Genomic DNA, 20,211 nt, shown 5'->3' with positions numbered 1-20,211 from the left:
CATGTTGGCAGGTCTGGGGACCAAACGTAAATGCTGGTGGCACCAGAGGAAAAGTCATGGGATTCATCCTCTGGAGAAATGCAAGATTTCATTGCCATCGTCATATTTCAGTTTGGAAAGTGGTGGACCGAGCCATCCATAGAGCCATACTGGCAGCATGGCTAATAATACAATCTTTGCATTCAAGAGAAAACATTTAAATTTAAAAATTAAAAATGTATTTGATCAGGGACAATGAACAAAAAACAAACGAAAGAAAAAGAAGAGATGCCATGTGCCAGGTTATAGCAGAAAATGCTAATTTCCACCCACAGTCCCTGGACAGGTTGATGTTATACTTACAAAAATTCATAAAATATATACACAATAATACGTGAAAGCATTACTTCACTCACATCATAGAAACACTCTCCACTTCAGGAATCTATCACTCACTCACTCACAGTTTACATCATATCACAGTCATTCAGTGCGTACAAATTTGCTTTGATAATAACCCCTGTTTGGTCAGGCGTGTAAAAGTACTATAATTTGTGCATGAAATAATTACATTTGGAAGAGTGTTCCAAAGGCTCGTTGCTTTATAAGAAAACGATTGTTGACCATATGTGGTTCTACGTCTTGGAACACTGCACTCTCTTCTGACTGTCGACCGTGTGGCTCTAGAGATTCCCTCCGAATTCAATGTGACAAATTTTCTCAAAAGGGGGAGCAGCGTTGTTATGAATAATTTTAAATAGAGCAGAAATGTGATTATATTTAATTAGGTTTTCAAAACTCAAAAGGTTATATTTATTTTGAACTTTACAGTGATGATACTGGCGAGACTTTTTATCATGAATTTTTATGGCCCTTTTATATAATGATTCAAGTAATTTTAACGATGTTTTACAAGCCTGAGACCAACTATACATGCAATACAGAAGATGTGGAACAATCATAGTATTGAGGTATATATGTGAGGCTTCAGTAGTTAATGAATTTCTAATATGTTTATAATTCATCAAATTAAATTTCAATTTATTACCAATTTGTTTTATGTGACTTTTAAAACCAAGGTTCGAATCAAGTACTAGACCTAAATATTTTGTTTCATTTACATTTTAAATTTTTTGTCCATTTACTTGAATTTCTTGAGTTAGTTGTAATTTACGTTTATTTGAATAAAACATTGAAACCGTTTTATCAACGTTTAAGGTCAGACAGGACGTCTGCAACCATACTGCAACGTTTTGCATCTCTTTTGATAATTTGTCAGCAACCTCCAGCTCGTTATCCCCAAAAGTGAAGATCACCGTATCATCAGCGTACATGATTACATCAACGTCCGAACACACTCTAGGGAGGTCATTTATATAGATGCTAAAAAGCAAGGGTCCCAAAATAGACCCTTGCGGCACTCCCATCGAGGTGGCTCTAAACGCAGATTGGATGTTATTCACTTGTACACACTGATGTCGGTCGCTCAAATAAGATCTTATCCAGTTTTGAGTGTGCTCAGAGAGACTATATTGATTTAATTTTCTCTAAAGTATCTGGTGATTGACGGTATCAAAAGCTTTACGCAGATCAAGGAATACTGCTCCCGCCACCCTTCCCTGATCCACATATGCCCTGACAGTTTCCAGGAAGTAACAACAGGCAAAGTCTGTTGAGTATTTACGTCTAAAACCAAATTGCATTGGATTTAAGAGAGATTGTGAGTCAAAGTGGGCGGTAAGTTGCTCCGCCACAGTCTTCTCGAGCACTTTTGACACAGCTGGGAGGATGCTTATTGGACGATAATTATTCATGTCTTGTTTGTTTCCAGACTTAAATATAGGGGTGACAAATGCAGGTTTTAGGGCTGCTGGAAAAATACCCTCACTAATCCATTGATTGATCATTGTTGTCAACGGATCAGAGAAGATGTCCTTATGCGGTTTCAAAAAAGAAGTATCAAATCCATAAATATCTTTTGCTTTGCTGCGGTTTAACACAGTAATAATTTTTTCAACTTTAGTTGTAGTTATTACGCTAAGATTAAAATCAGATTTGTCACTGATTATAAGAGATGAATGAGCAATTTGAAAATTCTGAGCCAGTTTTTGAACACTGTTTAAAAAATATTCATTAAAATCTGTTGCTATTGCAAAAGAGTCATCAATCATTTTTCCATTAATATTGAGACGAATATTCTCACATTTTGACTTTTCTTTTCCAATCAATTTATAATAACCATATCCCAAATAATTTTGTTGAACCATGGCAAATTTCGTTTTGCATGTCACTTTCTTTGCTTATTTTTTGTATATTTGGTTAAGATGTCATTCACAGCCAACATAAGATCATGACAGCCCTGTTCACAAGATTTTTTCTCCAAGATGTCTGCCCACTTTGTTTGTTTTAAAAATTTTAAACCAGTTGTAAATCTTTCATTGGAATGAATGTGATAGACATTTTACTATTCATTGGTATTTCATTCTTGTACCTTGTTTTCATCAATTTTCTAGCTAGTAGGGTTAAATTGTGATCAGACATACCTGTAATTAGATTATAAGTTTTAATTATTGTTTATTTTGTCTATATTAAATCTATTAAGGTTTGAGAAGATCTTGTTATACGAGTTGGTTTACTTAATAGTTGTGTCATTTGAAAAAGTTTTATTATTTCTTTAAGTTTGTTTCTACATGATTTCTCCAACCAATTTAAATTAAAGTCACCTAAAAGAATGACTTCTTTTCCATCACATTGTTTAAGTAAGTTACCAAGAGAAATAAAAAAATCATTAGTAGCTTTAGGAGGTCGATAAATTGCTAATACACAGAAAGTCGTTTGAGGAGACAAAGTAATAGTAGTCCCCACACACTCCAAGTTACAATCACTGGTGTCCAGTTGTTTACTTTGGATGTGATCTTTTACGTAAATCAGCACACCGCCGCCTTTACCCTTATTTCTGTTGCGTCTATACAAGGTGTATCCCGACACTTTAACTATAGAAGAGGGAGTAGTAGGGGTTAACCAAGTTTCCGTTAAACAAAGATAATCAAGATTTGAATCCGTTAACAAATGTTCGATCTGCTCAGTCTTTGAAGCAATGCTGCGGATGTTTAAATGTCATCCGAAAATTCCCTTCGGTTTCATTTGCTGCTGTTTAAGTAAGGCGGCAGTATTTGCAATTGCTGCTGGCTTTACGAGGATCAATGATGTTATTATTTTCTCAGGAATGAACTTAGGAGCCGAGTTTGTCAGGGGGTTACCTCGTTTTCCCACGCTGGAGCCTTGGATATGGGTCAGCGACGCTTCCACCCAATGAATGGGAACAGCTGATTGTAGAGCGTCCACCCGATCTTGATAATCCAAAGGCCCGGGGCTTAGATGAATATCCCCACATAGAAGTAGAACCGTGCAGAGAAAGACAGAATATCCTCGAGTCCGACTTGCTGGTACCATCCCTCTGGAGCAGCGCCGTTCACGCAGCGCGCTACGAGTACATGCTCGCCCGTCATTTAAAACGTTTGAGTATATGGTGTATTGGCACCATGAAGCAAGTGGCATTGGCACGACTATATCTGCAAACAAAAGTGCAACAAAGTATGGCGTTCGCGTTCACGTTCACGAGATCCCCACAGTTGCGTCAGTAGGAGAAACAACACATACAGAGTTACCCGGAGATGTAATGAGTTCTCTGTTGTAGTGTGTTTGATGCGTGGGTTCCAAGATGCAGAAATTCCATTTGCAAAAAAATCATCTGGCGGCCTCCCAGTTTGTTTTAGGAAAGGTGCAGCAGCACCTGTCGAGCGACTGCCTTCCTCCGCCATTTTTGTTATTCCCTCAACATTTAAAATACAAAAATACACAACAGCTAAATAACGTCTCACAAATATTAGATGATAGACTCAATGAGCAGTATTTTTTTGCAGGGAATTTTTATTTAATATCTGTAACAGCAAAGTCAATGCAACCAAAAGTAAAATAATGGAATAGTACTGTATGTGGACAGAGGCAGTCCAAAAAAGTGCCCTCTGGTGAAAGAGGAGACTAAAATGATGACAAAGTAAAAATATGACAAGAAATACTGAAATGGCGACTTAAACTTGTGAAATGAAAAAAAAAAAAAAAACTCAATGTCAATAGACTGGATTAATTAACTACATAATGTGTCACCTAATGTTAAAAATAAGTAAAATAAGCTATGTGTTATGGGCGAGCTGAGCGTTTGTGTTAATGATACAGATTCTATTTATTTTCTTCGCCGGCTTGTGTTCGGCATACAAACAGGAATGTGTTAACAATACAGACTTCAAATGGTGCATACACACAAACTGTCTCATATGAAAATTCTGCCACAAAGTGTACCATTGGACATATTCGACTATTTACATCTCTCATCGCCTGTGCAAGCAAAAGTACTTCTCTTTTTTTACAAAAATAGTTCATTTCTATAATGGATCTGAAGTTTACCTTTGAAATATCGAAAAAAAAAAAACCAACAACAATCTAAATGCAAATGCATATAAACCTCAAGATGAAAACTGTGACATCTTGACTCAACCTCCGAGTGGATTTTGGCACTTCTTCATACAAACGAGTTAAAAGTACGCGACAAAGAGCATCTTCTTGGCATCAGCAGCGGCTGTCTAGCGGGTCCAGAGAGAAGACGGTGCCCTCTAAGGTTAGTCCCATTTTGAACCCCTCCTGGAAGACAAGCCAGACAACAGCTGTGACGCTCAGTGACCACGCGCGCCGACACGCTCTCTGTGAGTTTAGTCGATGAACAGGAGGTGGGAGTAATGTTTAGATTAGAGTCATAAACCAAAGGAGAATGAAATACCAAACAAAACAGAGATTATAACACTGTTTTTCCGTCATGCTTGGCCATGCATTATGTTCAAGATAAAAATAACTTTGGCAGAAACAACAAGGCATGCAGCTGATGAGAGAAGCAAGTGGAACTCATTTATATCATATGAGAAATTAAAAAGCTATTTTATTTTACCTGCTTGTAAAAATGTTCTTGTAATTGTTTTAATGTGCTAGCACTGTTTTTTTGTTGTTTTTTTTAATTAAATGTGACATCGGTTCCAAAAGCTATAGCATACTTTGAAGCAATTATTGGCTGAAAATCAACATCTTAGATGATAGGAAAATGTGTTGCTCACATTAATTAACAAGCCCCAGTCTGAGACAAGAGCAGCTCATTAACTACAGAGCGAGGGAGCTGAGAAAACAAACTGCTAATTAATCACATCGAGGCCTGAGCACAATATTCTGAATCTCTACTGAGAGAACAATGGACATTTCAGAGAAGATGGATGCAGGGGCGGGGCTAGAAGGGGGGCACGGGGCACCAGCCCCCCCTAAAATATAATTGGCCCCGCTGTCAATCTGACAATTGTGATTACCATTGGATCAGAGTACTGTCACTTGGCTGCCTGTTCTGCCAAGCTTCCCTGCCCTTGTCACATGACCAATTCATGTTTCCATGGTGAATATCCAAAATTCTGATACCATGGAACCAGCACTGGAACTGGTTTAAAAAAAAAAAAAAGTAGCAGACTGAGCCTATAGAAAATGTGTTTTGTATTTGGATGTACAATTTGTTGAAAATGAAAACAAGTGAAGTTAATGTGATATTGTATGTAATGTGGTATTTTATGTGATGTTTTATTTACATTATTTTAAATTACATTGTGTTGCTATCCAATCCAATATTTCCTACATTTCGAAGCAGATTTTCTATGCTGTATTCTGATAAATGTGTGTGTGTGTGTGTGTGTGTGTGTGTGTGTGTGTGTGTGTGAGAGAGCATGCAACATCGTCCAAAGCATGCAAGACACAGACACAGACACCGACACAGAAGCAGAGCAAAGAGTACAAACCATCTCTGACGCTACAAGTGGAAAAGACAAGAGATGCAACCACTTGTTAATCGTAAAGACAAGAAAGAAAAGGTTAAGTGCACTGAAAGCAAGTGTGCCAGACTGCCAGTGCAACGTTGCCTCCTACTGGCAACAGCCTGTGTAATCTCAGCAGTTAAATAAACTGACTGCACACCAACTCAAGTTACAGCAGTGCTCACAAACTTCTTCTCATCCACCCTTTGACCTAATACCTAGGGCTGTGCAATTAATCAAACTTTAATTGCGATCACAAAAACAATATAATCAAGAACAACTATTATTGTGTGACATAATGTTATTTACGTTTTGCAAGTAAACTCTTATTTTGGCCTGTGTTCTGAATGAAAAAAAACACAGTTTAACTGTTTGACCGGGTTGTTTTTTTTTAAGTTTAATTGCAACCTCTTTACAAAAGTAAATGAGTAACCGTGTTATATAATTGTGATTTCAATATTTACCAAAATAACCATGATTATGATTTTTTTCCATAATCGAGCAGCCCCATTAATACCACTGTAAACCAACTTTACTGTTCTCAACCACTAATGATATTGGGAGAGTATTATTATATTATAAACTCACCTTTTATGAAGAAAACTAAACTCACTTAACTCATTACATTTAGTTTCAACAGAGAGGGAGTGAAAGTCTCCAGTCATGCTATAATTGTGTAGTTTGTAGAAAACAGACACACTCTCTATGTCTTCAAGACATGTCAAGTTTCTTCTCATAATAATGTAAACAATGCAAACCAAGATGATGGTTACATCGCTTTTGAACTTATGAGTTACCAAGGGAACTGAGATTAGCCCCACATGTTGCCTTTGCACTAACTCTTGTGCGGACTGACTCACAGATATACAGTCTTTTTGGGAAGTGAAAACGGAATGAAACAAGAAAATGTAAATGGCTAGCAAAACTGACTGTACAGTATATCAGGGCAATTGAACAGTTGCTAATTGAATAACTTGTTATTTTTCAAGTTCAGTAAATTACCATCAGTTAATCAATTATAAAACTTCCTTTAGTTAGTTTAACTTGGTTAACTCCCATTTCCAAAGGCAGCAGGAAAACTTGCGTTTGTAAATTGAACCTGTTTATGATTGTACATTCTAACAAAACAAGTCCAGTTTGAAAGTTATTTCATTGAAATAACACATTAAAATAAAGCATGAGCTGCCTAATTCCATTCACTTTACCAGGAGTTAAGCAAATTAGGCCCAAGCTGCCAAAAGACAGAAAATTGACACTCTATTGCCTCTTTTCCACTGCATGGTTCGGCTCCACTCTGCTCCCTTTTGGTACCAGTATCTTTTCGTTTCCCCTGCAGATAGTATACCCCTCGCCGTAGAGCGCACATTAAACTGCTGTGACATTATCTTCAACTTGCTGAATTCTTTAAATCGCCAAATAAACAGAAGGATGTCTGCACTTTGTCAATTGTATGCCGTATTGTACATAGTGTACGTCCTAGTTTTGCGCGTTTACATTTTTCAAAATGTGGGTTGAGTGAATAAAAACATTGTGGTTGATATCGACGGTAGCTTGGCTATTTAAAAATGGCGGGTTTGTGCAGGATGTTCCGCATCGCGCTAGCGTTGGTTCTCTCTGACCAACCAGTGGTCTGCGATGTTTTAAACCCACCTTCCAGTATCGGTTCAGCTCGCTTGGAATCTTAGCCAAGGTGGTACCAAAAAATTTACTAGGTACTATCCACAGCTTATGCGAATGAATAAAACCAAAACAAAGCAAGTCGAGTAGTGCCGAGCCATGCAGCAAGATGGGAACATTCTTCATAGTTTCTTGACTTTGACTGTGACTGATGTATTTGCGAAATGCTACATGTTGTTCTGTGTCCAAATAAATTATGCACATATTGTGTTATTAATGCATTTCTCAATGAAGGTGTAAGTGGTTTCATGTCCCTGATACATCTAAATAAAGAAGTGAGTCATATTCATCACTGAGGCAGCTGAGGAGTTCATTAGGAATCTTAATGTGCTCAGCTTTTTTCAGAAAAAAATATCCCCAGGAATAGCTTTAGGTAATGGCTCACATGGGCTTTTTCCACTGATCCATGCACAACAGTACATCCAACCTGATCTGTTCTACCATTATGAATTGTAATAAACAATGTACTGGAGCTCGCTTACAGTCCACATCAGGCCAATTAGGACCAAACTGTCCGGAAGTGATTCAGCATGGCCCGTGATGCACAAAGCCTTGGTTTATATAAACAAGAGAAAATATAAATCTTCAAAGTGCTGCTACTGATGATAAGAGCGACAGGAGGCCGCTGTTGACGGCCTCCTGGCAGTTCTTTCAAACTCACCTGCATCTCGTCCAGCTTTGACTGGATATCTGGAGGAAAGTCAGCCGACCCGCAGGTGAACGGATCAAACGGCTCAGCACCAAACAGGTCTTTCCCTACAAACACAGCAGGCAGATAAACATCACTCTGACTGGAAAGGGAAAAAAACTGCTGTAAGAAGTATTTTTCACAGCTGCAATCCTTTATTTCTGCAGAATAAACCTTTCAGGAGCCGAAGAACTTATTAAAATCTGCAAGTGTTATGATCAGAAAGTAGCTACTAGTAGGCCTGAAAAAAAATGATTACATAATTGTCTAATTGTTAATTGTATTATGTAATCGTGGTTTCTTTGTTGTTGCTAACATTAGCCAAGGTCTTAAGGCGAATGACTGGTAACTGTTGATTTTGTTTAGATATGCCAGGTTGTAATTATATCAGTGATTATTGGTCGGACTATATCTTTTTATTAATATTTAAATTGTTAGTTGTTGGCACTTGACCCTATACACATAGCAACAAAAATGACAAGGAGGGGATACAGTTAGAAAAAAGGTTTTATGATAATAAACAGGTATGGGCTGTGTATTAGTGTTACTACATTATCTGGCTCACATAACTGTGATAAAACCAAAAGATATATCCTGTAATACATTCAAAACTTTAATTTGTTTTAAAAAAAAGTAATAAATGAATAAATAAAACATTTTTAAATTTGACTGAAAGAGACCATTACATTGTTAATTGCAATTATTTTATGAGACAATTAATTGTACAGCAACATCTGCATTTGTTACAGCTCTAGCTACTAGCCAGCCCCTCCTCCATCCTCCTTCTTTGGAACATTACTATTACTATTAATAATATTGAAATATGAATTAAAAAAGTTTATTATTAACATTACGGTCATCAGCATTGACTAAAACTGTAAGTGGTAAGTACTATGCTTTATTTTCTTCTCTTTATTTAACCAATTGTACCTCTGTATTGTTACATATTTGTTTTATCTTCTTCCTTTTCTTCTTTCACAATCCTTCCACACCTAATCCCAATAATTCTTTAACTCAACTCAGTTCTTCAGTGTTACTGTCTGTTCTTTATTCCACTATGACCCCTCTGTTTTGTTTCCCTTGTCATTGTTTTGATGTAGTTATTTGTTAGCACATGTTTGTTCTGTGTTGTCCAATACCGATAAAAAAAAATAATAAAAAAGGATCTACTGACTTATATCTGGTGGTAATGTGGTCGGTGGTGGTGGTGGGCAGCCGTTGCTGGCCAGTACGGGCTCCAGCGGCGTCACAGTGGAGAAGGGAACCATGTCGAAAACGTCTGTAGACATCTGGGGTTTCATGCAGATGCTCCCCGCCTGTATATAAAGAAACGGTTAAGGCGACGTCGCACTTGTGTAAGCTTGCACACAGACAAACTAAACAGCAATTTGTTTTTTGTTAACCAAAGCTAGAGAAGAAGCAGAAAAAAGGAGCAAAAGACAGGCAAAAGCAGAAGACACTTAGGACTCAGGGCGAGCGACAAAGCACAGAGCAGAAAGAAATAAAGAAAGAAAGAAAGATAAAGCGGAGGGTGTTTACGCGAGGCCGCGGGATGCTGCATCCCTCGGTAGGCTTAGGAGCAAGGAGAGCGGGTTTGGCAGGCGGAGGAGTTAGTAGCCCGCTGGACAAGTTGGACTCAGGCGAGCTCATAGGAGTGAGCGTGACAGAGGAGATCTCCAGACAGGAGATGCTGTGACACCAGAAGAGAGAGGAGGGCCTCTGCAGCATGTACGCTTCATTGGTTGCGTTTATATGCAGTGGCTAAGAAAAAAAAAGATCGCAGACAGACAATGACCAGAGAGGAACAATATTATTCAGTCTTGCAGATTAGGAGAAAAAAAAGGTGTGGGGTAATTGCATTCACAGGAGGCCGTCACAAAGTACTGGCATTTGGCTCAATTACATGCTGAATGTATCACCATTCCTCATCAGACCAATCAGGTGTGTAATTGCTTTGCTTCAGACACAGCTTAGACCCCCTACCCCACCCCAACAGAAACTCCCTCTAGATAGATTCGCGAGTTTGAGGTGGCGCGTTTAATCGCACGAACAATATCTGCAAAAAAACAGCCGTCCCTAAACGTACTTGAAAAAACTAAAAACTGGCAAGTTTAACTTTTATAATTAAGAAGATGGTCGTGGTTGTGTACTTTTGGCTGATGTGGAACATTTGAATCCCAAATGATTTCAGAGTCACGCTACATTGATAGGTTTTAGTTTGTCTGCAGGCACCGCAGTCAAAAGTACAGACTGTGTGACTTCTGAAATACAAAATGACCCAATGTTGGTCTTAGAAATAAAAAGTTACATTTGTTGAATTCAGTGCAATCAGCAGTTTTGACCAGTTTTTTAAATCAGTTAAAGACCTACTTTTTTCGCACTTTATTTTTATGTATTACCTTGTGATTTTAATTGTAATTAGTTTTAACGTGTAGCACATTGTATGCGTTATGTAAAGCACTTTGTGATTTTTTTTATCTGTGAAAAGCACTATATAAATACATTTTACTCGCTTACTGCATCCCATGGCTAATGTTAGCTTACCCTACATTAAGCATTTAACACTTTTACTTAATTGTGGCCACAGAGACTGCTGTTGCAAAATTACATAGATCTTCATTATGTAGAATCTACATTTTGTTCAATCGCTAAACTGAAGAGGTGTGTGTTTGTGCAGTTTGTCCTCACTGGCGGCACATGCGCTATCATCAGCTGCTCTTCAAGATCTTGAAGCTGTTGCTTTAACTCAGAGTTTTCTGTTTCCAGTTCTTGAATCTGCAAAACAGGAGCAGTTCAGTCATTTAAGAAACCAAAGTGCCAAAATGAATTGTTGTATTGTGTCTGATATTGAAACATCTACAACTCAATTCTAACACAGAGTTTTACAGAAAATCTCATACATAGTATTAATTAGGTTGGGGTGGACAACATCTTTCCATGATACTTTAAATTTTCATAGTCCTGTGGAAACTCATTGTCTGTTTTCAACTTTGTGACAATGCATTTCTTTTTTTTTTTTTAATGTTTTGTTAAACTTAACACTTAATCCTCTTCCACCTTCTTCAAATTCAAAAAGACCACATTTGGAGATACATGTTTTTTTTTTGTAATTTCATCAAATTGTTTACAGTGTAGATACAACAGTGAATGGGAATAACTGCTCTTGATAGAATAAAACACAAAAACACATCAAAGTACTTCCTTACATTGATGTGAAAATCCTGAAATATGAATGACATAGATGTTATAAACAGTCTGACGGATCGGAAATGTACATTGTTTTATGACATCATATCACACAAACCCTTCCTTAAAATATAGTTAGAGGAAACAATCCCATACCTCAAGTGCCACTTACTAACTTTTCTAAGGGTCTTCATCATGTTGGAATTCCTAAAAGTGCTATGGATGAAACCATAACAACTACTGAGCTTGCACATCAACTGATCCAATTGAGCAATCTTTATCCACTGTGTGATACAGTTGAAAGCTCTAGAGAAAGCAAGTAAGTGACCCTTGAGTTGAGATTGCTTTGTCAAAGTACTACTGTATTTCAAAGTTCAACAATGAGCTTTGTTTTAATGCTGAGTTTTAATATGTTTTCATACATTATTTTAAAACCTTTTTCAAGTAGCTAAAACACTAAATTAAAAAGTCTTTTTAACTACCATTTTAGAAATGTCTGCAAATTAACCTTAAAATACGTATCACACTGATGTTTAGCTACTACAACTTATCCCTCATTTAATCAAGTTCATACTAATGTTTTAATATGTCACCCTTTTAGGGCTGGTCCGAATACCATTTTTTGAGCTTCGAAGCTTCGGTAGTAATGAGCATCTAATATTCGAAGCTTCGGAGAGAGGGGGCTGAACATATTATTATCTCTAATAAAGGCAGGAATCTCTATGTGTCTGTCTGTTTGTTTGCATGTTGATTATTTTGAGAACCTTTCATCCAAACGACTTCACAAGGGAGTGCAGCAGTGTCGTATTTGGTGCAATATACTGTAGATAAACAGGCCAGACGCGTTCAGAATTAATAAACTTTTAACCTCTCAAGGATCACCGTCCCGTCAACGGGACACTTTGTGACTGGGGCGTCGCTGTAACCTCGATAAAACTTCCACTCATGAGCGTTTTTATAACTTTAAAGCATTAAATCTTCAAAATATACAGCCATGTACATAACTGTTACAAAGTAAAAGAAAATTAAACAACCCAGCCGTAATCTGCGCAGCTTAGAGTGCATGCATACCTGTTGTCGTTGTCCTGTCAGCAACAAAGTGGTATTTTGACCAAAACTTGATTTTCATAAATCCCCAAGAGTCCAAGGAAATGTAATATCCAAGCTTTATATTCCAAAACGATCTCTTCGCCTCACAATGTTGAAGTTTCTGGCCGAATCACAACGGAAAAACGGGAAACAGTTTTCCATTTCCGCACTTTTTATCGCCGCTAGCTTTTCTGCCCAGCTCGCTAAATGCTCAAAGTGGGCGTCATCCATTGACATATATAAAAGGCGTCATCGTGTACTCTTCTTCTTCTTCTTTGTAGTTTATTGGCGGTTGGCAAACCAACTTAAATGTGCATTACCGCCACCAACTGGACTGGAGTGTGAACGAGAGATAAATGCAGAAAATAAATAAACCAAAAAAAAACCAAAAAAACGAATATTCGAATGTCAAATTTTAAAATCGAATACCAACCCACCGAACGAATATTCAAATATTATAATATAATCAAAACCACAGGGAAAACTCCAGTCTCAGCAGGGTGCACAATAATCCAGTTACCGGTTGTAACAACACCGCTCATTAATATTCATTACTGACACTCTTCATCAACACAGCCTAACTGTCCACGCTGCATGGTTGAAACCAATCAATGGAAACAAGCTATGCAATCATTAATAAACTCATCAATGTGTCAGCATGGTGGTATACAAAGTTTTCAAAGTTAAGTTCAAGTCTGTGTGAGACGTACTCTTTTCTGTAGGGTTCCAATCTGTTTCCTGGTTTCCACGTCTTTGCCTCCAGACTCCAGGAACTTTTTGTAGGCCAAGTCAAAGGCCTGACCGATCGTTAGAGTAATTTCTTCTGCCTGCGGCAGAACAACAAAGACACGCTTACCACATATACCTAAATGTCACCGCAGCTTATTTACAGTTGAGTTGATCATTGACAGTTAACTACAAAATGTCAAAATACCAATGAAATTATAGCACAGCATCAAAATATAAAAAAATACACAATAATTCTACATTCTGTCAAATGGGTTCTACATTGGTCTCGATGCAAAGACAAGGAAGCAGAAGGCACTTACACACTTTTCACTGTCAAACACATAGCAGAGGTGTTTGTTGGACTCGGAGTCTTTGCAGATGAAAGTAAAAATCCTTTTGTCCGTTTTGTCATCTGCACAAAAGGATATCCTGTGTAACTGACAGTTATGCTGCACATCCTGGAAATCAAACACAACAAATTCATTATTTATTTACTTCATGTTGACTACGAATCCCTTCTTTCTCTACACAGGGTTTGTTGTCAGGATAACTTCAGGACAACATTCTCATCTTTGGACTCACTTTTGTCTTGGGATCTAGTATCTTCACACCATAAATGGAGATCTGTAATTCCACTTTAGGAGTCTTCTGTCCCTCTGACTTCTTGATATGTCTCTGAAACTGCCAAAGAGAGAAATCACAAACAGACACATTTTGATGAATCCACTCAATTAATGCACCAAGATCTATAAGGAACAAAAAAAACATTCTAATGATATACAACACTACAACTACAAACTCCAATTCCAATGAAGTTGGGACGTTGTGTAAAACTTAAATAAAAATAGAATATCATGCTTTGCAAATCCTTTCCAACCTATATTCAATTGAATACACTACAAAGATTTTTTTTGCAAATATTCACTCATTTTGAATGTGATGCTTGCAAAACGTTCCAAAAAAGTTGGGACAGGGGCAACAAAAGACTGGGAAAATTGAGGAATGCTCAAAAAAATTATCTACAGTCCATAATATCAAAAGATACAGAGAATCTGGAGAAATCTCTGCACGTAAGTGGCAAGGCCAGAAAAACCAACATTGAATGCCCGTGGCCTTCAATCCCTCAGGCGGCAATGCATTAAAAACCGACATCATTATGTAAAGGATAAGGTTAACACAGTTCGTCGCAACATCTACAAGTGCAAGTTAAAACTCTACTATGCAAAGCGAAAGCCATATATCAAAACACCCAGAAACGCTGCCGGCTTCTCTGGGCCTGAGCTCATCTGAGATGGACTGACACAAAGTGGACAAGTATGCTGTGGTCTGACAAGTCCACTTTGTTTTTGTTTTTTTGGAAATCATGGATGTCATGTCCTCCGGGCCAAAGAGGAGAAGGACCATCCAGATTGTTATCAGCACAAAGTTCAAAAGCCAGCTTCTGTGATTGTATGGGGGTGTGTTAGTACCCATGGCATGGGTAACCTGCACATCTGTGAAGGCACCATTAATGCTGAAGGTACATACAGGTTTTGGAGCAACATACGCTGCCATCCAAGTAACGTCTTTTTCAGGGACATCCCTGCTTATTTCAGCAAGACAATGCCAAGCCACATTCTGCACGTGTTACAACAGAGGCTTCGTAGTAAAAGAGTGCGGGTACTAGACTGGACCTGTCTCCCATTGAAAAGGTGTGGCCAGTATGAAGCACCAAATACGACAACGGTGACCCCGGACTGTTGAGCAATTTAAGTCGTACATCAGGCAAGAATGGGAAATAATTCCACCTACAAAGCTTCAACAATTAGTGTCCTTAGTTCCCAAACGCTTGCTGAGTGTTGTTAAAAGGAAAGGTGATGTAACACAGTGGTAAACGTGCCCCCCGTCCCAGCTTTTTTGGAACGTGTTGCAGGCATCAATTTGAAAATGACTGAATATTTGCAAAAAGCAATAAAGTGTATCAGTTTGAACATCAAATATCTTGTCTTTGTAATGTATTCATGTAGTGAATATAAGTTGAAAAGGATTTTGTAGGATATATTTCTACAATTTACAATTCATTGTATTCTGTTTTTATTTATGTTTTACACAACGTCCCAACTCCATTGGAATTGGGGTTTGTAGAAGCCTAGTAAAAGAGCTTGTCAAAAATATAACCCATGTACTAGAGGACTTCACGGGTCTATCCGAAACCTAGGACCCAGGACCTGCACATGTTCAGATCCACGGTTTATACGGTCAACTGGGTCTGTTCAACATAATGCCTGTGTAATACCTGAGTGGAGATCAGACAGTGCTGATCATGATGGAAGTGTGTGTATGAGTGTGAGTGTGAGTGTGTGTGTATTCAAAGTGCATTTGTGGCCATAAGGTGGTACGTGTGTGAGTGAGTACCCCTGCTCAGGCAGCAACTTAGCAATACTAACATAAGCAGCCACAGCAACGAGCAATCGTTATCATATAATTTATCTCTATTATGCTAGATGCAATAAAACTGCAAAGCTGATTGTAAACGAGTCGCGTTTGTCATCATGACAGCAAGAGGACTTTTAAAAATAACAAGTGGATTAACCATGCTGTTTAAAGGAGCTCGGAAGGAATAACAGAAAACCTGGATGCATTTCACCAACTTTTTTGGCAAGGAAGAGAGATTATATGCAACACCATCATGTTAGACACAAAGTTTGTTTTGAGGACTTGCAAATTAACGTTAACTTGTTAATAGCAATAAGCTGTAAAATCGGTGCCAATCGTCTGGGTTCAGGTCCAACATTTCTCAGTTCTGCACAGGTCCAGGTCCCAGCTTTTTTTTTTTTTTTTTTTTTTTTTTAAAAAGACTGCTGTGGTTTCGGTTCCAGATAGTACATTTCAGGGTCTTTTTGGGTTTGGCCATTCATTTTTGGACCTGTGAAGACCTCTTCCACGTACACAACTTTGTCCGTTAATTTTCTAAAAAAGCAGAAAGCAGAACAAACTGAAAACACAAAATTGTTACATAAAAAAGTTGTCAAGACAAATGCGCTGGCAATCGATTACAGGTTAATACCCAGTATTTTTGGGTAGGTGCTCGATCGTACCCACCAAACAGAACTGACATACTGCGCAAGCATCAACACTTAAGTTAGTAGCTAGCTAGCTAACTATGCAGGGTTGAGGTTATGGTTAGGTAAAAAGACAGGGTTTGGGTTAGGGTTACATCTCGTTACTTATAACGTAAGTCACGTTTTCATGTATAATGAATTATATAGTAGATCATTGCTGCGCTTGGCTTCCTATATGTTCACTACAACGTCCCATTGTAGCAGGGTTCAAATAACTGTGTGTTGACGCCTGTACAGTATGCCCGTGTTGTGGTTTGGTGGGTACGATCTAGCATTTACTGTATTTCTGGCCTTCTGGCAAATGCAAGTCCAATATTCATCTTGTTTTACCTCTGTTTTGGTCTCCACCAACTTCTAAGAAAAAGATCTGGCTCTTAAGCAGTTAAATGCTGCACTATGTTCACCAGGTAGACTCTTACTTTGTCTACAGTATGTGCTGAGCAGGTAGTGCACAGTGGGTTTATCAGAGGTTTTTTTTTCATGGAAAATGGCTGACTTACTTAGGAATAAAACGGCAGCATGTTCTTTTTGAAGGGCAATGATAATGTGTTGAAGAAAATATTATCTTTAAGGTTAAGTGTTTAACAGAAGACTCAAGAGGGGAATTAAACAAATCTGCGATTCATTCAGTGGGTCACTCTATCAAGCACTGCCAAAAAACTCTTTAAGTTTTTTTATGTTGCCAACTGACATACACACCAACTGGACTTGGCAGTGAGTTGAGGTCAATAACCAATGAAAACGTCTGATAAAGAGGGATTGAACACTGTCAGTTGAGGAGACACTGTATCGTTCAACGTAAGGAAACTTGCAGGAAGCTGATAAAAACCCTACAGTTATATCAATTTTGTATATATACACAAGTATACATGTTGCCACTATAGGCATAAACATGAAACAAGATACTGCAGTATTTTAACAGACTCTTTGGGACTTGAAGGCTTACAGTAAAATGAGAATATATTCAGCTGTAATCAAGCCCTTGTAAGGCCTGGAGTTAAGCTTCTATCATTTAATATGTTTTATTTTCAGGGCCAGTAACAACAGAGATTAATTTTGCTTGAGTAAAAACACACATGCACTTATATTCTAACTGAAATGAGACATACAGTATTTGATCTAAACCGGTGTGGACATATGCCTTCCAAGGCTGTCTCTAAATTCTCCTCACAGGATCTTTGGAACGAAAACTAAGCCTGTCCTAATTGCTAGTGTATCTGGGAAAGTAACCACGGAACCTTAGTTTCCACAAGGTTTTCAAGATCACATGTAATGTAACAATAGAGGTACGGGTTTGGAAAAACAGTCCTCCCCTACAAGGGGCCCCACAGATTAAACTTTTGGCAGGAGAAGACAGAGGCAAGGCCAGCAGGCAGCGAGCACAGCCACATTTTACCAAGAAGCTGTGAGAAAAGAGAGTGTTTGCTGCACTATAACCTTAACCCTTAAACGCATGCCTTTGGGCTTTTGTGACCCGGGACTACATCACACCCTGTCTAACTTAATTTAATTAAGCATTCATCTATCTGGTTTTCCAGGAAAAAAAAAAATAAATTCAACTACCGGTATGTTCTTTTTTTCCTCTAAAACGTTTATGGGATTGCTAGAGTCATAGCAGGTAATGTTGTTTTCTTTCTGTTTGGTGGCCTTGTTGTAAGATAAGGTAAGATGGACTTTAATGTCCCTGTAAGGAAACTTGTTCTGGACTTACTGTTACTATGTTACTACTATGTTTGACTGATGAAAAACTTTGGCTACCATAAACAGTTAGTTAGGTGGAGGGTTTTAATGACAGTAGGTCTGGAAATGAATATGTACCTGAGGCTAATGAGGATGAGTAATGGACCCTACCTGTCCAGCACCAAAGTGGACACATTTTTTACTCAGGAGCTTGTGGAGACCAAACACAGAGCTAAAAGTAGAGTTTGCCAAATCAACATTACGATGTGACAACGTCAATCAATGATGTGTTTAAAGCGTGTTACACTGCCCCAGAGTGGCCAGAAGAATCAATGAATGCAGGTTTGAAACAAGGTTTAAACTGCAATAATTATAATTTTTGGGTTACTTGAGTTGTTCCACCAAAGAGTTGCCTATTGACCTATGGAGCGGACACATTCATCGCTTGGTGATAATTGTAGTAATTTAAACCATTGTTAATATATGATTAGTGCAGCTTTAATCAATGCATTAATTAGTGAATAATAATATAGCACATGTGTGTTTACCATAGACTTTATATTAAGATGGACGTGTTGTCCACTTCCTCCCACTGTACAAAAGTGAAACCAAAATATCTGAGCAATGGAGGGTAGAAATGGAGCCAAGGTATCCAAGTCCGGCCCATACACCCACCCGCCAAAACGCGAAATCAACCACAGCTGTCAATCACGATGTTTCACCCCATTTATTAGCATCAAATAACTAATAGAACCCCAAACTTATCAGAAAAATCAAACATCTGCATGATCATAACTACCTAAAATGACTCAAACATTTATTTGAGTGGTGCTTTGATTGGCCCATTTCCTATCTGCTAACATGGAGGGGGCGGGATATATGACCTATACTATTAAAGGACAATTCCGGTCGATTTCAACACGTAGCTCTGTTTTTTGTAAATTTGGTGCGCTGTCAGTAGCGAGAAAAACGAAAACAATCGGTGTTGTCTACACCGTGTTATCCTCCTGCTAGCATAAGCACCCAGGAGACTGAAACTGGGTTTTAAACGTGCTTTTAGCCTCTTAACATGTTCGAAATGTCATTAAAGGTGCCTACCCATGTGAAGTGATTCCTTCTGAGTAAACACTGTGAATCTGACTGCAGTAGATGTGAAAGAAATGCCTGAAAGTCATGCTAATTCAGCTCTGTTTAGCTCCGGTGTTGATACTGCAAGACAGTGCTTCGGGACCGTCTACAAACTACAACACTGAAAAGAGATACAAAAATAGCCATATGCTTATTTTTTTAAATAAATGCTGTAGTACAACTAGCAGGAGACGAGTTATAATTGAGGTAAGTTTGGAGACACTACCTTATATAATCATTAAATTAATAAATATTTTTGTTGTATCTCTTTTCGGTGTTTGTAGACGGTCCCTAGGCAAGGCACGGCAAGGCAGCTTTATTTGTATAGCACATTTCAGCAACAGGGCAATTCAAAGTGCTTTACATAAAACATTAAAGAGCACTAAGCACTCTCTTACTGCCGTCTCAACACCGGAACTAAACAGAGCTGAATTAACACAACTTTCATGCATTTCTTTCACATCTACTGCAGTCAGATTCACTGTGTTCACTCAGAAGGAATCACTTCACATGGTTAGGCACTTTTAATGGTATTTTGAACATGTTAAGAGGCTAAAAGCACATTTAAAACTTGCCCTGTTTCAGTCTCCTGGGGGCTAATGCTAGCAGGAGGATAACACGGTGTAGGCAGCACTGATTGTTTTAATTTTTCTCGCTACTGACAGCACTCCAAATTTGCAAACAACAGAGCTACGTGTTGAAATCGACCAGAATTCTCCTTTAACCCTGGTGGGTACATGAGTGGTATTAACCTTACTAACAGTGCAACTTAGTGTTAAGGGAGTAACACAAGAAATCAACTTTTTCTTCATTAATATATATAGGCTGTAGCAAATAATTAGATCATATAATACACACCAGGAACCAGTGGTGGATAGTATTACAGTTTTTTTTGATTGCTAAACGACAGTGGGCACAACTGGAGTCACATGTGCAAAACGCTAACTACAGTCTGCACAGCAGCGGTTCATGTGGACCAAACTCTAGTTCGTTTTTCATTGCTTGAACACAGTTTTCAAAACTCTACACACTTATCCCATGACTTTAACCACAACGT

General features: G+C 38.2%; 1 protein-coding gene across 9 annotated transcripts in view; it reads right to left on the bottom strand.

Annotated features, from left to right (window-relative positions):
• Positions 1 to 3,889: 3,889 nt before the first annotated feature.
• gulp1a (GULP PTB domain containing engulfment adaptor 1a) overlaps positions 3,890 to 20,211 on the bottom strand; it is a 123,062-nt gene continuing 106,740 nt past the window's right edge. For 5 of the 9 annotated variants that reach the window (XM_028590560.1, XM_028590562.1, XM_028590561.1 and 2 more), the window contains 8 exons: positions 13,828 to 13,926; positions 13,566 to 13,703; positions 13,227 to 13,343; positions 10,930 to 11,016; positions 9,781 to 10,002; positions 9,416 to 9,557; positions 8,215 to 8,309; positions 3,890 to 4,677 (listed from right to left, as the gene is read on the bottom strand). In XM_028590560.1, the coding sequence (XP_028446361.1) occupies positions 4,606 to 4,677; positions 8,215 to 8,309; positions 9,416 to 9,557; positions 9,781 to 10,002; positions 10,930 to 11,016; positions 13,227 to 13,343; positions 13,566 to 13,703; positions 13,828 to 13,926 (972 nt within the window). In that variant the 3' untranslated portion in view covers positions 3,890 to 4,605. The other 4 variants (XM_028590564.1, XM_028590566.1, XM_028590568.1 and 1 more) reach the window with 4 other exon arrangements.

Source organism: Perca flavescens, chromosome 11 (assembly GCF_004354835.1).
Source record: "Perca flavescens isolate YP-PL-M2 chromosome 11, PFLA_1.0, whole genome shotgun sequence".
NCBI classification, from domain to species: Eukaryota; Metazoa; Chordata; class Actinopteri; order Perciformes; family Percidae; genus Perca; species Perca flavescens.
The sequence above is the reverse complement of the archived record's forward strand: the minus strand, read 5'-3'. Positions and strand labels throughout refer to the sequence as shown.